This window comes from Rhinopithecus bieti, unplaced genomic scaffold (genome assembly GCF_001698545.2).
Source record: "Rhinopithecus bieti isolate Rb0 unplaced genomic scaffold, ASM169854v2 scaffold_52883, whole genome shotgun sequence".
Classification (NCBI taxonomy): domain Eukaryota; kingdom Metazoa; phylum Chordata; class Mammalia; order Primates; family Cercopithecidae; genus Rhinopithecus; species Rhinopithecus bieti.
The window spans coordinates 728,507-746,430 of NW_016820884.1; the positions used below are offsets into that span (position 1 = coordinate 728,507).

The 17,924-nt window shown below is 40.1% G+C and overlaps 1 protein-coding gene across 10 annotated transcripts in view; it reads right to left on the bottom strand.

Moving 5' to 3' along the window:
• The window catches only part of AKAP13 (A-kinase anchoring protein 13), a 377,174-nt gene that overhangs the window by 258,208 nt on the left and 101,042 nt on the right, over positions 1-17,924 (bottom strand). For all 10 annotated transcript variants that reach the window (XM_017860016.1, XM_017860015.1, XM_017860014.1 and 7 more), the window contains exon 2: positions 17,318-17,361. In XM_017860016.1, coding sequence (XP_017715505.1) covers positions 17,318-17,350 — 33 coding nt within the window. In that variant the 5' untranslated portion in view covers positions 17,351-17,361. The remainder of the gene's footprint in view (positions 1-17,317; positions 17,362-17,924) is intronic.

Below are 17,924 nucleotides of genomic sequence, written 5' to 3' on the forward strand. Positions count from 1 at the left end.
ATTTTTGTAGAGACGGGGGTCTCACCATATTACCTAGGCTGGTCCCGAACTCCTGGGCTCAAGCTCTCCTCCCACTTCAGCCTCCCAAAGTGCCGGGATTACAAGCATGAGCCACTGCACCCAGCCTTTATTAATTCTCCATAAAAATGTAATGCAAGAGTTGGAAGTGATTAGATAAAAGCAATCTCTCTGGCTCCCCATTCCTCATTCCTTCCCCTCTCCTCTCTCAGAGAGCAGATGGTTGAAGATTATACTCGGCTACTTTGTTGCTGATTGAAAAGGTGACGTTCGTCATTAAAATCTAAAGATTTGACTTCTGTTCTCATCTATATCTTACAGTTACTCACCTAGCTTTCTTGGTTATTTATTACCCTCAGTTCTCTTGTTTTTTCTCCAAAGTAATCAATTAAGTTGGGACTCCAGGCGTCTAAGCTGGTCTCCACACACTAGGAAGCACAGTCTCCAAAATACAATCTGATCAAGCCACTCTCCTGATAAAGCCCTATGCCTGAGCATGTCCCTTCAACACATAGCACACAAAGCCCCTGACAACCTAGCCCTCGCTGACCCCTCCAGCATCATCTCCCTCACAGAGCCTCTCCTCACTTTGCTACAAGCATACCAAGCCACTGAGAATTCATGAACACACATTCAAGGTTCACTCTTCCTACCCGTCTCACTACTTGGGCATGCTGCTCCCTTTATCTGTCACACTCCCTTTATCTGTCACACTGATGATTAGAGTGAGAAAGTAAAGCATGAAAGACAATGCCTTTCTTTTCTAAGTGGAAACTTGGGACCCTTCCTCAGAGGAAGGGCCTCCTTACCTGATCTAATACATACTATGCCTCACCCACTGCAGGCAGATCAAGGTCCCCTCTGATTCCATGAGTCCATCAGGTTTGCACAATGGGTATCTCTGCACCAGCAATGCCCAAGTCAGGGAGCCCAGCAGGTCAAGTTGAATCACCTCTGGTCACATATCATTCCTAACCCAGGGTACAACATGCTGAGACCACGGAAAAGAGACATTCAAAGTTGGTCAGTGGGACACTGTCAACTACAAGATTAAGAAGGGAAGGTACCAATACTGAATGGACAGCATTGCTTTGGGGGCTGTAGCACCAGAGGAAGACCACAGGCTTTGAAATCACATGACTCAGAATATCAGCTTCCCTTGTTAGCAGCTGTGTGTTTAAAACAGCTGATTCTTTTAGGAGCTACCTCAAATTCCCTGTAAGAACTCCTACATTGTAAACTCTAGGAGGATGGAAATCATTATAATCCCATATCCGAAATGCATGAAATAATGGCTCTTGCATCAAATGCTTACTATTTGCCAGGACTGTTTTAAATGTCTTACACAAATTAAGGTTGCCATTTAATCCCCTTACCACGATATAAAGTAAGTACTAAAGTATTTTAACAAGGTATGCCAAGTACGTAGCATACACTAGGCACAAAGAAAATGTTCCCATCCATTCCCAAGTAAATAGAAACATCCCACATTTCCGAATCTCCATGTCTCTACCTCTCTTTTAATCTCTTCTAGTAAAACACACTATTTCTCAAACAGAGCCAAATAAAGTATGGTAATAAAATTGATTACTTTTGGTTTTACTTAATAATAGGTGAAGAATTTTAACTAAATGGCAAATAAGTCTTACGAAAGAAACTGTCTAAAAGGTGTCATATGGAAATTTAGGAGAAGAAATTCCATCCAATTAACAGTAAACCAGCTTTTTCGTAAAACTGGTTAAGCTTTCTGATTTTTAACAAATAGTTACATGAGTATCAAACAACCCACAGTACTTAACCATAAAAGTATTCAGAAGAAAACTATATCATTTCAGATATTATCACTTTTCTTATCTAGTATTACCAGTAAAACCATTTCACAAAATACATTTTTTAAGTTTTCCTTTTAAGTGTCGACATTTTTTAAAGAAGTAAGTCAACTTTATGAAAATCCTTCTACGGGATATTACACATTTCCAGGCCTAAGAAGGCCTACTGATAAAGGTGGGCAGGAATATTAACTGAGCAACTGAAATGTATTAAGATTTTTACATGTAGGAATGACATACTTAACTGCTGCAGATTAAATTACATATGTTAAATGCTTCTCAAAGTAACTGATGTTTAGTAAGCATTCAATAATTGCCAACTATAGCTGTCACTTTTTAAATCACATGTAGTGCTCAAGAAAAATCCTGTAACATACATACTACCCTATATTATAGAACTTTTAAGATGAAGACTCTAAGGCTCCCACAATAGGGCAGGAATTTAAAGCCGTGTCTACTTGACTCCTAAGCCCATACACTTTCTCTACGTGGGTTCTCAAAGTGTTGGATCATCTGGGAACTTACCAGAAATGCAATTTTTCACCCTGTCCCAAACCTAGTAAATCAGAAACTCTGGGGTGTGGCCCAGCAATTTGGGTTTTAATAAGCCCTCCTGGTGACCCAAATGCATGCTCAAGTTTGAGAACCAGTGACCCCACAGCACCATGCTCCACTGTACCAGTTACCACAAAGGTCTAGTGTCTATCCCTGAACAGTTCCCCTTCTTCCCAACAAATTCCACTTTTCAGTGTTTCCTTCTGACTTTAATAATCTCACCAACATCCTTATTTTACAAGTCCTAGGCAACAGCTCGCTTATTCCCTGCACCATGCAGAATTAAAAGCTGACACAGAGGAGAAATACACTGACATCACTAAAAGCCTAGGTTTCTGAAGAAAGGTCTAGTTTGAATTCTAACTCTGTTCTTACTAGCTGCATAACCTCAGCAAGTGACAAAAGTTCTCTGACACTTTCTTCTGCTTTAAAATGTAGAAAACAATAGTTATCTCATGAGATCATTAAGATGATTAAATGAGAAAAATGAATGTAGGACATTAGCATAGTGGATAAGTACTAGTAGGTATGGAATAAACGGAGGCTTAAGATCAGCGTTTGAACACAATATGCATTTCCGCCAACCTCTACTGCATACAAATACACACATACACAGTATGGCAAATGAAAAACCAACATTCCATACTCACCAGAAAAACTGAAATCTCGGTACACCATTTTTAAAAACACTCATCTCTGTTTCATGGTCAACGAGAAGAATTACTTTGTATTCTGAGACTTAGCAAGATATGGGCAACACATAATCATGAGTATATGGTGGCAAGAATATAATAAATTTCACAGGGATCTGGAAAATGAGGATTTGTGGAGAAACAATACTTGCTATAAAAAATACCCACGGTTGTAGCTTCTTAATATTATGCTGCCTGGCATCCCTAAACCATACAAGATAGGACAAACTACACAATAATACACTTTTCTCAAAGTAGAATTTAGGAACACAAGAGGTGACTGAGAAGAAAATGGTGTTCACGAGTGACAGTAGGTGAAGATCACCCCTGGCCTTCTTTAATTCTGGAAGATGACAGGAATGGTAGGAAATGTTTCCACAATCAGATTGGTGGGTCCCATGAACCAAGAAAGGAATGTACCATCGCCTGAGCAGTAAGACAAAACTCACATTTCCTTCTGTGGACATAACACAGAGACAGCTGAGAATTCCACCCCAGCCGCCAGATGCTCTGTATATCACATGGGGTCAACAGTTAATCCAGACACAGAGCCTTGTGAAGGGCTCCAAAGACACAAGAGCCAATAGCTCTTTCCTGGTTTAAAAAGGGTAACAAACAATCAAATTTCTGTGAGTACGGGTGAAATTCTCTATACTTAAAGATAAATACCCTAAGTTACAGCCCCTACATAAAAGGATCCAAAGGGAAATAAGCAGAATCTCTGGGGGGAAAATGTGTCTGAATGAGGAAAAAGTACTAAAGATTTGCATCACTAATCCATCAAACAATCAATAAATTCATGTATCTTCCAGAAAAATGTAATTTCTACCTCCCTGCTGATATAAATAAATGTTCCCAATGTTCTACTTGAAGGGAGCTATTTATAGATTTCTGAATTACAGATTCAGTGGGCTGACTTCACAAAGCTAGCTAATAGTCTCATCTCAGGTGACAGAATTTCCAAAGACAGCAAGGAAAATCTTATCATCAACATACTAAAACTTTAAAATATAAATCTTCCTGTCTCAAACCTAATTCATAGGTTTGTCAGACCAATAAAATGAGATTCGTGTAGTAAGAAGCAAACACAGAGAGTTCCAAGTAAACACCCACACACCACACAGAAGTACTAGGATACTGTGGTTGAAGTTCAGTTTTTCACCTAGTATCAGTTCCAGGTTTTCACTAGGAAAGTACCTCTTAGAGGCTCTACCCAAAGATCAAAGCAAAGTGACACATTGTCCCAGATCACAAAATCCCCATGTGGCTTCATTTATTGGTTGATGAACTACAGTAACCTTCCCTTTGGGATCCTAAATCCTAACCAAAAAGAAAATCATCTTTGGCAAACCAGACATTTATAATCATCCATGTATGAGGCAACACCCATTCCCAAAGAACAGCTTTAATTATACTTGGAAAAAATAAAAAACACTAGCATTATAATGTACAAAGTACAGTGATAGAAGCTGAAGTAAAATAAAAATGAGAGCAACAAAATAATAATTCAAATACAAAGCCCCTGCCCTCAAGGAACATAATAAATGGGAAAGGTGTGCATACAAATGTGCATCTGAAGTGCTCAAGCTCTTATAAGAAAGTCCGCACAGAGTAGCTGGGGCATGGGAGTAGGAGTGATGGATCCACAGGAGAATGAAAGCTCAGAAGGGGCTCCACAGAGACAAGTAGCAGGAAATGAATCCTGAAAGATGAGCACTTTTCTTTACGCATATGCTGGGGATTGGCGGGGCTCGGGGGTGTGGTTCAGAGACAGGAAGAGATGCCGTAACAGCTTCACATGGCTGAAAGCTAGCTTACATAGAGTTGGAATTGGTTTACCCGAAGTACCAATGACTCAGCGTGGGATCCATGGCTAGGGATTTTTAAACTCCAAATGCCATCAAAATACTGCTTTCATTTATGCTGTCCAAAAATCAGTCTCAGCAGCCCGTCTACAACCTCATTTCAAAACCTGCTGCTCTTACCAATTTCCATTTGCACCATAATCTGTGCTGCTGCTGCTGCTGCTCCTGCAAAGCATATGGGGCTTTAATTATCTACAATCATAAAAGGAAAAATTGGTGAAAAATTCTAAGTGACATAAAACTATCATAAAAAAAAATGTGAAGTGTTAACTCCCTTAATTGTCCACTGGAAATCACTGCTATCTCTTACCAACAGATACCCAACCCTGTACTCAATAGTACACACCTTGATATTATTCTGAGTCAGTAACATAGTGATAATTTACTCAGGAAGCTAGCCATTAAAAAAGAAAAGCCATAGATCCGTCCTTTTGAAATAACATCTTACTTAATACATACACTTTCCCATGCATCTTCACAGGCAACTGCTGCTGATGGGTTACGCAGTCAGCCGTGTTGAAAAATATAAATGTACCCACACAGTTCTAATTGAATTCATAGAAGACTTTTAAAACTATCCTTTTATTCATTTGGTTTATATGTTTAAACTTTGGAGTGCATCAGAATCACGTGAAGGGCTTATTTTAAAGCGACTTTTTGGGCCCCACCCTCAGGCATTTAGGTCTGGGATGGGGCCTAAACATCTGCATTTCTACCAAGTTCTTATTGGTGCTCATGTTGCGGACCTCACATTGAGAGCCAATGCCCTAGAGGAGTCCAGGTGGCAGTCATTCCAGGTCACCCCACACACCAATTACTACTGAGAGTAAGCAAGTTTTATACGATGTATGTCTTACATATGAAAAAGAGATGGCAAATGGAGTTCAATGCTAAAGACAACCTCTAAACGTAGATGCGATGTAAGCATCAAGCTTCAAATGACCAGATCAAGAAAGGATTGTATCAACCTGAGGAGCTGATAATGAAACTATCCTCACGTGCAGAGATGAAATGGGAAGAGCAAAAGTTTCTAGTTCGAATTACTGCTTCACCTCTTCCTAGCTATGTTCCTTCATCTATAAAATGGATCTCACATGGGTGAGGAGATAAAGTAAGTTACCTTACAAGGAAGGTGTTCAGTAAAAGGTAGTTGCTACCTAAGCTAACAAGGGAAAGCGCTCTCAGCGCAAGTATTTAAGCAGAAGATGCAAGACGAAGCCACGAAATGTAATTTTTATGTGCTTTCAAACTATGTCAAAATAGAGGAGGAAGGTCTCTTTTTAAAACTACCTATATCTAAAGTTTTATCCATGATCTGACTCATTGTGATTGATATATATATATATATGATATATATATGAGGTGAGATACATATCTCACCTCATTTAATCCTTACTACCACACTCTAAGGTTGTTGTAAAAACATGACTGTTCTCCGTGAGGCTTCCAAGGCAGCTCCTCCTCCAAACTGTTTGCTCACTGATGCTATACCATTCTCCCTCTGTCCCCTACACTGAAACCCTCAGTGGCCATATCTGTGGCTCTTTGATGCTTTCAGTCATTCTACCAGACAAAATCCATATGGTCTTCCTTCAGAACAGCCTCACCATCCCCAGATCTCATTCTGTATGCTGTAACAGTGAAGTGATAGGCCTACTTACTTGATAGCCCGTCACTGCTCTCCTTCTACTCTCTATTTTGGGTATCACTTTCATCATGCTACTATTTGCCTAGTCAAAAGATCTCCAGTTGCTCTTCACACTGTTATCCTGTGTAAAACCCCATATTTCCTTTATCAGTGCTGACCAACAGAATTTTCTGCAGTGATGGAAATATTTTCTAACTGCACTCAATATGGTAGCCACTAGCTACGTGTAGCAACTGAGCACTATTTGATGAAGTGAATTTTTAAATTTATTTCACTTTTAACAGCCACATGTGGCTAATGTCTACATTACTAAACAGAGCAGCTATATATAATCTCATCTCCAGGTATCCTTCAATGTGAACTGCCCACCCTGGTCAAGCAAAGTCTCTCCCCACAACTGATAACACTCTTCCATGCCTTACTCCAAAGACTGTGCTTCCTCCTCTCACTCTGCTCTTCCCAGTCTCCACAGCCTATCTATATCCAGGCTGGTAGAACCCCCATCTTTTCTGAAGGCTTCCCAACCACATGTGCCAGTATTTCATTCCTCTCCCTGCCATGAACAATCACTGTGTGCACAGCTCGTCTAGCACTCCAATAGGTATTGCTAGCACTGTAATTTATCTCCTCATGCATCTCAGCCCCTTCCTCCCCAGTGAAAGAATCTATTCGCCTAAGATCAAATCTCCCATTCACGTAACAGGTGCTTCACAAACACTTGTTTTAAATGAATTAAAGGTACAGAGTGATACATTTTAATCTTTCTTGGACAGCAAGACTTCTCTTCACTAGTACCAAATGGAAATTTTAATCCCTTCACTGTTATTTGATAGCTTGGCAAACACCAAGTTATTGAAAAAGTATCCTGTAAAAAGGCTCTGAAAAGTCTTTGACCTATGTACATTTGTCTGTTCTAAAATGCCAAGGAAAAAAGAGAAAGTACTGCTTACAAATGAAAAACCCATTAACTTCAAAGCAAGTTTCTGGAAACTGATTAAAAAGTCCAACAGAAGGAAACTGAAATTCCTGCTCTGTAAAACCATCAAAAGCTAGACGGAGGAACCCTTGATTTCCTTATTCTTCTGGCAGGTCTCAGATCTGGCTGGACAAGGCCACCAGCCCACAAATGCTGGAGCAGACCTATCAGAAATGTATTGTTAAGGCAAAGGTAGGTAATCCATTTAAGAGATCAGGAGGCTGATAAGGCTCTTTGTGTAAGCAAAATGTATCCTAACAGCCAAGTGAGAAGCACAGCCAGGTTATTTCAGAGCCTGCTGTGGAAACACATTTCCTAGGAAGAACGATAAAACTGCCATTACCAAATTAATCTTCCCTATAAGGAGGCAACTGAGAACATTAAGCTGAGGTAACCTAATTTCTGTGGCCCTTCAAAAATTTGATTATTTATGCAAACTACATTTGTTCAGGAATAAATTTTTTTTAACTGATAAAATTTTTAAAACCTCCACCTCCTAATTACAGTATCTCCGCTTGCATGCTCATCTTCTGAGGTCTGTTCTAATTAGCATAAACAGAGCAGCATGTTAATCTACGTGCAAAGTCCAAGTCTTCACGAAGGCTGAAAATGTAAGTCTGGAGTAAACAGGAACCCAATGTGGTGGCAGAAAACCACTCTGATTATGCAAGTCCAGTGGATATGCTCTTCTGATTTCCCTTCTTTAAATGGGCTTTTGAGGGAAAAAAGGAGGTGGGGGTGCTTTGTAGCCACTCACAGGATGCGAACCCTACATCCACCCTGGCTGTAAAGTGGATACAATAACCAAACACTGTATGTCTATTGTCATGATTAAATCAGGCAATGTGTATTAAGTGCTGGCCACGGTTCCTTGCCAAGAGTAGTTTCTCAACCAATACTAGCACCCTAACTTTTCCTTGGGAAAACAGGACATCATAAGGAACGGTCCCTATTCTAATAGAAATAGTGCAAAATCACTGGAGATTTTGTTTTGCACATTTTAAATAAAGAAAGGCATCCAGTGCCAGATATTCTTTCTTATGATGCTCTTCTATTATCAGGATGTTGTGCCTCCTCCCAGAAGCAGTTACATGCAAAAACATTTGGTACTGAGAGAAAACAAGAGAGGAAGGACAACATAATCAACCAGATCTGTTGGGGTTCTGGAAATTTGTTTTGTAATTGGAATGGCTCTTCCCCTTGAAAATCTAATAAGTGTGGGTTTTATCCCAAACATATGGCAGGTAATGATTATTATCCCATATATTACCTTCAAGCATGCCTTGGAAAAAATAGAAATCTCACATCTGAATATCTCACTGGCTTTAAAAAGTATTTAATTTGCAGGGGCAAAAATACGCCATTTGGCTTTCTTGAGGGAGACACAGAGATGTGTTCAAAAGACCATAAATCTTAAGAGACACAAAAAAGCAAGTTTATAACTGAAGAATCTGAAATATGCACCCCAAATTTCTCCTCTTGAAATGTGTTCTTACAGTCGTTTTAGTTTGTGAATCATCAGCATCAAATACAAGCCATCTGGGTCAGTGTTCCATAGAGCCATCCATTCTGGAGTTACAGCTGCACAGATTACTAACCACAAGAGTCCAATGCCCACCAAAACATACTGGAAACCAGTAAAGAACATTATTCTAACACAGAAAAAGCATCAAAGGAATCGTGGGACCTGAGCTTTACAAGAGAAATGCCTTACTGTTCCACGGCCTTGGTCTTACTCTCACTGATCCAGGGCTAATATGTCACCATCCTCTTGAGGAATCTCTAAGTATAAAGATGAAATAGCTGAGCATATACTTTATTGAGATGGCTATTACTGACTTTCCTATATCAAAAGGCACAAAACACATTTTATCTTGACTACTTCCTCCACCATAGAGGGATTTCAAATAATAACTGTAAACTATTTTCCAATGTATCTATAGTCCATAAAGACAGTCTAATCCTTACCTGTTCACTCCACCAAGAAAGGAGCAAAATGCTATCTTTTTGAACATTCCTCTCTTCTTCGTCTTCCAATTGCTACATTTTTGTCTCTTACTTAGCCAATTTGTTCCGAATCTTATACTATAACTTCTCTGTGCATGTACGTTGAGTATTAAATTCAAACCAATTAGGGACCTGTCTCCTGTACACCAGCTAAGCTAATTATCTGCAGATTCTGCTACCTCATCAGACCTCTCCTAACCTGCTGTGAAACTATAGGCAACTTCCCTCAATCTCTCTCTGTAGTTCAGTTTCCTCACTCTTCCAGAAGACTGGACTCAACAACTCCTAACATACAATGATTCCTATGACTCATTAAATTTGTCACCAGTCCTGACCTCTCCCATAAAGTCCATTCCTACACGTAGAGCTGACTGTGGGACATTCACTCGGGTGTAGTAAAGTGATGAGAGAACAGAGGAAGTGACTTTCTCTGCCATATCAAGTATGGGATTCATCCACGTCGCCTAATTCTTGACAGCTATTATTTCCTTGTACCTTGCAGAGCTTCAGGCCTGGCCTAGACAGACCTCTTCCAGACTAAGCCTGGGGCCTAAGATAAGGGGCATCCAAAGACCCTTTCCTCCTCCTTCATCGGAAGTCTAAAAATCTTGTTTCCTTTTCAGCTGTTAGTCTGAGGGAGGATTTATTTACTGTTTCTAGAATCTAGTTGCTAGGTTGCTAGATCCGGCAGGGCTTAGAGTGTGGGTGTGGTGATAAAGCCCATTCTGTTTGTTTTATAAATACCAACCTTTCCTTCATGTGCTTGGCTTTTTCTTTTATCATCTGACAGCATCCCTCATCCCTCACCCCATCTGGGACACGACTATGCTTTATATCTTGACAGTGAGGAGAGATCTAGAGACAAAGAGTGCATGTACTATGTTCATAAAAAACAGAAGCAGTCACAAGGCTTTGCTGTAAATAAATGGCTCAGATTATAACTCCCATAAGAACTAAGATAATTCAGGACTTGAGAGATATAGGCACTGTTTCTAGTATGCTTCTTCAACTAGGTAAGGTATTATCTCACAGAATGCATCTCTATAATAAAACTCTATCAAACACACTCATCTGTACTTCACAGGGATGCTGTAAGGATTTCCTTACAGTTTTAAAGGTTCCACATGCACCATAAAGACAAGGTTATCACCTTCCTTTCCCTATTGGCCACACCTTCAATAACAAAGATGACATCACTAACTACTCAGGGCCTACGCTGGGCAGATTAATAAATGAAACCTGGGAAACAAATGAGCAATTTTAAAAAAAGTAGCTCTGTCAAAATGAAGTAAATTTCACTAAAATTTTAGTAGTCTTATCTAAACTGTAGTTCATTCACTTACTCAGTGAATGTTTACTGAGTGCCTACTATGCTCAATATTAAAATGGTTATTATAGCTCAGCTGAGAATTACATTTGTTTTTTTTTTGTTTTGTTTTGTTTTGAGACGGAGTCTTGCTCTGTCGCCCAGGCTGGAGTGCAGTGGCCGGATCTCAGCTCACTGCAAGCTCTGCCTCCCGGGTTTACGCCATTCTCCTGCCTCAGCCTCTCGAGTAGCTGGGACTACAGGCGCCCGCCACCTCGCCCGGCTAGTTTTTTTTTGTATTTTGAGTAGAGACGGGGTTTCACCGTGTTAGCCAGGATGGTCTCGATCGCCTGACCTCGTGATCCGCCCGTCTCGGCCTCCCAAAGTGCTGGGATTACAGGCTTGAGCCACCGCGCCCGGCCTACATTTGTTAAATAACCATGTTCATCCATGAAGGCAGAGGCAATGCTGCCTTAAACCTCAGGCAATTTATCATTCAAAATGAGCTTTCTGTTGACATTAGCCCTTTCAATGTCCTTAACCTATATTCAAGGGTATACCTTGCACAGAACAAGGGTACCCCATTTTAGGAAAATCCAACAAGCAAAAGATGCCTCCAAACCAGAAACAACTTTAGAGGGGGAAAGTGAGTAACTTACTCATGCCATCTCTTATATGCCCAATTTCTCTGGAACAGATAAATCATGTACATTCAACACCACCTTAACTAAGGTATCAAAGTTAACATTTCCAATAACTGGAAAAGAACACATCATGTGTCCTCCTAATGTGATACTCCAAGGACATCACTTACGTAGTATGTAGTACTATTGCCAAAATCATGACAAAACATGCTAAAAATTAAAAATTAAAATTAAGAGACTAAAGAGATACAATGTCTTTAAATCCTGGATTGAAAACGGAAAAGGGTGTTATAATGGACATTATTGGGAAAATTAGAGAAATGTGAATATAGACATATTAATTTATTATCATATTATCTTTTCTGAAAGTCAGAAGTCCGAAATGACTTTCACTTATTTAAAAATCAAGGTGCCAGCAGGGCTGTGTTCCTTCTAAAGTCTCTGTGTGGAGAAAGTGTTCTTTTGCTATTTCCAGCTTCTAGAGCTGCATTCCGTGGCTCATGTGCTCCTTCCTCCCTGTTCTAAGCCAGCAGTGCAGTATCTTCAAATCTCTGACTCTGACCACTGACTCTCCTGATACTCCCTCTCTCTCTCATGAGAACCCCTGTAATTACACTGGGACACTCAGATATTTCAGAATAACCTCCCATCTTAAGATCCTTAATTTAATCAAGTATGAAAAGTTCCTTTTGCCGTGTAAGGTAAACAGTCACAGGTTCTAGGGATTAAAAAGTGAATAAATTTGGGGGAGCAATCCTTCTGTATAACACAACCACTTATTTACAACAGTTCCCTAATTAAAAACCTTTAATAACCAAAACCAGACAAAGACATCACAAGAAAACTATAGAACACATCTCTATGTATAGACACAAAAGTCCTCAAAATACTTTCAAAACAAATCCAACAACATATAAAAAAGATTGTGCAGCATGATCAAATGATACTTATCTCAGGAATGCCAGGTTGGCTTAACATTAAAAATTCAACCAAGGCAGCCTGGCAACACAGCAAGAACTTATCTCTAAAAATAAAAACAGGCTGAGCACGATGGCTCATTCTGTAATCCCAGCACTCTGGGAGACCGAGGTGGAAGGATAACTTGAGCCCAGCCTGGGCAGCATAGTCAGATCTCGTCTCCACAAAAAATAAAAAATAAAAAAAAAATAGCTGGGCATGGGTGCACATGCCTGTGGTTCCAGCTACTCAGGAGGCTGAGGTGGGAAGAAGATCACTTGGGCCTAGGAGATTGCAGCTACAGGGAGTCATGGAATACCCTGTCTCAATAAATACGTAAATAAATAGCCAGGCATGGTGGCGCACACCTGTAGTCCTGGCTGCTCAGGAGGCTGAAGTGGGATGATCCCTTAAGCCCAGGAGTTCCACGATGCTGTGAGCTATGATCATGTCACTGTACTCCAGCCTGGGTGACAGAGCAAGGTCCCATCTCTTTAAATAAATAAAAACTAATTCAATCAATGTAATATATCACATTAATGAAAGGAAAAAAACCTACATGGCCATCTCAACACAGAAAGATCACCTGACAAAATCCAACATGTTTTCATAATAAAAACAGTCAAACTAGGAATAGAAGGGAACGCCCTCATCTAACAAAAGGTACCTGTGAAAAACCCACACCTAACAACATCATACTTAATGGTGAAAACATGGATGCTTTCTCTTTAAGATCAGTAACAAGACAAGGATGTTTGCAGTCACCACTTCTATTCAATGTTGTACCAGAGATGCTTCTCAGGGCAATTAGGCAAAAAAAGAAATAAAAGGCATCCAGATTGGAAGGGAAGAAAATGATCTCCGATTACTTGATCCTATACAGAGAAAATTCTAAGGCATCCACTTAAAAACTGTGGACAAACAAGCTAGGTTATAGTTTGTAACGCATCTCTGACACAAGGCTATAGTTTCAGAGATCAGAACGCAAAAATCAACAGTATTTCTATATATAAGGAATGAACAATCAAAAACTGAACAACTGGCCAGGTGCGGTGGCTCACGCCTATAAACCCAGCACTTTGGGAGGCCGAGGCGGGTGGATCACAAGGTCAGGAGTTTGAGACCACCCTGGCTAACACGGTGAAACCTCCACTAAAAACACAAAAATTTAGCTGGGCATGGTGGCGGGCACCTGTAGTCTCAGCTACTCAGGAGGCTGAGGCAGGAGAACGGCGTGAAGCCTGGAGGCAGAGCTTCCAGTGAGCCAAGATCACGCCACTGCACTGCAGCCTGGACGACAGAGCAAGACTCCGTCTCAAAATTAACAGCATCAAAATGAATAAAATCATAAGCAACAAATTTCAAGGAAGTACCAAGTTCATACAGTGAAAACTACAAAACACTGTTGAAAGAAATCAAAGACAACCTAAATGAAAGGAATCAAATTCAGAGTACAGAAAAAATTCCTCACATTTATGATCAATTTCAACAAGGATGCCCAAGACAATTCAATGGGGGAAAGAACAGTCTTTTCAACAAACGGTGCTGGAACAACTACAGATCCACATGCAAAAGAAAAAAAGCTGGACTCTTCCCTTACAAAATACACCAAAATGAACTCTCAGATTACATACCTAAATGTAAGAGCTAAACCTATAAAATTCCTAGATGAAAACATAGGAATAAATCCCTGTGACTTTGGGTTAGGCAAATTCTTCTTAGATATGCAAAAAACAAAACAAGCAACAACAGAACATTATCAAAACTGATTTTTTTTTGCTTGAAAGGATTGCATCAAGACAGTGAAATGACTACCCACAGAATTATAGAAAAATTTTGCAAACCATGTATCTAATAAGGGACTTGTAGTCAGAATATACAAAGAACCCTTACAATTCAATAAGACAACCCAATTTAAAAATGGGAAAAGGATCTGAATAGGCATTTCTCCAAAGATACAGAAAAATGGTCAATAAGCACATAAAAAGATGCTCAAAATCATTCATCACTTAGGAAATGCAAATTAAAACCACAATGAGGTATCACTTCACGCTCATTAGGGTAGCTATAAATCAGTAAGTCAGAAAACTTGTGTTGGCAAGCACATGGAAACACTGAAGTCCTTATACACTGCTGGTAGGAATGTAAAATGGTGCAGCCACTGTGAAAAACAGTTTTCCAATTTCTCAAAATGTTAAACACAGTTATCATACACCCAAGCAATTCCACTCTTAGGTATATGCCCAAGAGAAATGAAAACATATGTCTTCACCAGAACTTGCTGTTCACAAGCAGCATTATGCATAATAGACCAAAAGTGGAAACAACTCAATTGCCCATCAACTGGTGAATGGGTAAGTAAAATGTGATATATCCAGGCACTGGACTGTCATTCATTAATAAAAAGAACAAGGTACTGATCCATGCTCTAACATGGGTGAATCTTGAAACCATTATGCTAAAGAAGCCAGTCATAAAAGGCCATGTATTCCATGATTTTATATATACATATATATATTATATGAACTTTCTGTGTGTGTATACATATATATACACACACACACATATATATGATCGTTCTGTGTGTGTGTATATATATAGATGAACTTTCCAGAATAGGTATATCAATAAAGACAGAAAGTATATAAGTGGTTGCCACAGGCTGAGAGGAGCAGAGAATGGTGAGTGACTGCTAATGGATATGGTGCTTTTTTGGGGAATGATGAAATGTTCTGGTCAGATAATGGTGATGACTACAAAACTGTATACATGCAAAAAACCAAAGAATCACACAGTTTAAAAGGGAGAGGCTGGGCATGGTGGCTCACGCCTGTAATCCCAGCACTTTGGGAGCCTGAGGCAGGTGGATCACGAGGTCAGGAGATTGGGACCATCCTGGCTAACATGGTAAAACCCCATCTCTACTAAAAATACAAAAAATTAAATTAGCCAGGTGTGGTGGCAGGCGCCTGTAGTCCCAGCTACTCGGGAGGCTGAGGCAGGAGAATGGCAAGAACCCAGGAGGCGGAGCTTATAGTGAGCTGAGATCACGCCACTGCACTCCAGCCTGGGTGACACAGCGAGACTCCATCTCAAAAAATAAAAATAAAAAGTGGGGGGAATTTAGCCCGGCCTGGTGGCATGCGCTTGTACTCCCAGTTACTCGGGAGGCTGAAGCAGGCCTGCTTGAGCCCAGGACTTCAAGGCTGCAGTGAGCTACGATCGCTCCACCACACTCCAACAAGAATGACAGCGCGAGACCCATTTTCCTGGAAAAAAAAGAAAAACCTCAAGGTACTCAGCTCACATGCAAACCCACTGGTAAACATAAATTATCTCTAAGTAGTCTAGAAAGAAAATGAGCACATAAAACATCTTCTAAAAACACACATGTTACATTTAACATAAAAATCAGCTATGCAGAAGTTATATGAATATTTTATGCTGGAAAGGTAAATGATTATTATTACTACAGAATGGTTAAGTATATTTATGTATTTATGTATAAATGCATAAAGGGAAAAGCATCTTTAAAATAAGCACTATCAATGGCTTCTTGGTGGTCACAAAACAAAATCCTCATACCTTTGTCTTCCCTCACAATTGAGCTTCATCCATCTTTTCTGGCCTATCTCCCATTATTCCCTGACACAAACTCAGATGGGCCAGAGTTTCCAATGACCATCCCCCCACTATTCACCCAACACTGTGTTCACTGCCTCCCATTCCTGACCATTTGCCTATTGCCTTCAACTAATTCTGGGGACGTTTCGTCCCACTAAATGACCCTTACTCTTCAAGGCCTACCTTAAGTCTTATAACAAATTTTCTCACCCACTCCAGAACATAGCAACCCAGCATCTACTGGCCTCTCATAGCTCTAACCATCCACAACCCTAAGCTGGCTTCTCATCAAATGGACACTTTTCACCACCCAAATTCAACTAATTCACTTTTTTTTTTTGGAGACGGAGTCTCGCTCTGTCGCCAGGATGGAGTGCGGTGGCGCAATCTCACTTCACTGCAACCTCCGCCTCCCGGGTTCAAGCAATTCTCCTGCCTCAGCCTCCCAGGTACCTGGGACTACAGGCACGTGTCACCATGCCCAGCTAATTTTTTCTATTTTTAGTAGAGATGTGATTTCACCATGTTGGTCAGACTGGTCTTGAACTCCTGACCTCGTGATCTGCCCGCCTCAGCCTCCCAAAGTGTTGGGATTACAGGCGTGAGCCACCACAACCAGCCAATTAATTCACTCTTACAATAATAAAGACTGGTCACCTAGAGCCTACGTTTTCCAGCCTTGATTCAATCATTTATCAATTTCATTTTCTAAGTCCCTCACTTTAGGGAGATGATATATCACCTTTCACCCAGAGTCCTAAAGAAAACAGCACTCTTGCCAATGACATAGTGCCATCTAGTTGCAAAATAAGGTAAATCACAATGGCAGTAGGAGGATCTCCACACTGCTTTTACAGGAGGTAAAAAATAAGAAGGATCTCCACACTGCTTTTACTGCAGGTAAAAAATAAGCTACAGTACTGTTTGGTAGGACAATTTGTTTCATATGTGCATACTATCGCCCTAACTAAATTAACTCTCAAGTCATACAGCTATTTTGTTTTCAGTTCCATGTACAGATTAGCCATTTAGTATTTACTAAATCAAACTCAATTTCTGAAGACTTACACAAATATATTCATGCATATATGGTTAAAATTTTCCTTGAGAATCTATCACGTGAGAGTGTGGCTTATTATAACAAGTAAACAGAACAGATAAACACAAAATGAAAAGAAATCTCATGATTTACTCACATATAAGGGAGCTTGTTGTGGATTAAGTTTCATGACCCAGGACACTGAAACAGAAATGGAATAAATGAGAATAAAATAAAAAGTTGTCATCAAAAATATATAAGCCACCGAAAGTCCTAGGTGTCAAGCATAGCTCTATGAGTACAATCCCGTCCCTGAGATTACCATATGCCCAGCTGTATACTATACACTAAGAGATTCAGGAAGGAAGCAGGGTCAGGGATTGATCCCAGACTCAATCTTTTCAAGTGGGCAAGAAAGATTTTCTGATTGAAAATAAAGACAAAAGGCTTCACTGTCACAGAAGTTTCAACAACAAATAGGATATTTAAAACAGTTATCAAAGCAAAACCATTGTACGTTTACATACGTTTTTACCTAGTCCCTCAAACTCACAAAATGCTGTTTACTCATGGACTCCTTCCAGTCTTACTAAGGAGCCTGAAAGTGAGGCGAGGATTGCAAGGGCCACCAGAACTCTCTTCCTCAATTCCCCTTCTCTGAGAAGGGAGGCTACAGCTTGCCTCTCTAACCACTAAAAGGCATGACCCTCCTCAAACTTAATAGCTGGATTCCCTGATTGTTATTTTCACCAAATGAATTCTCA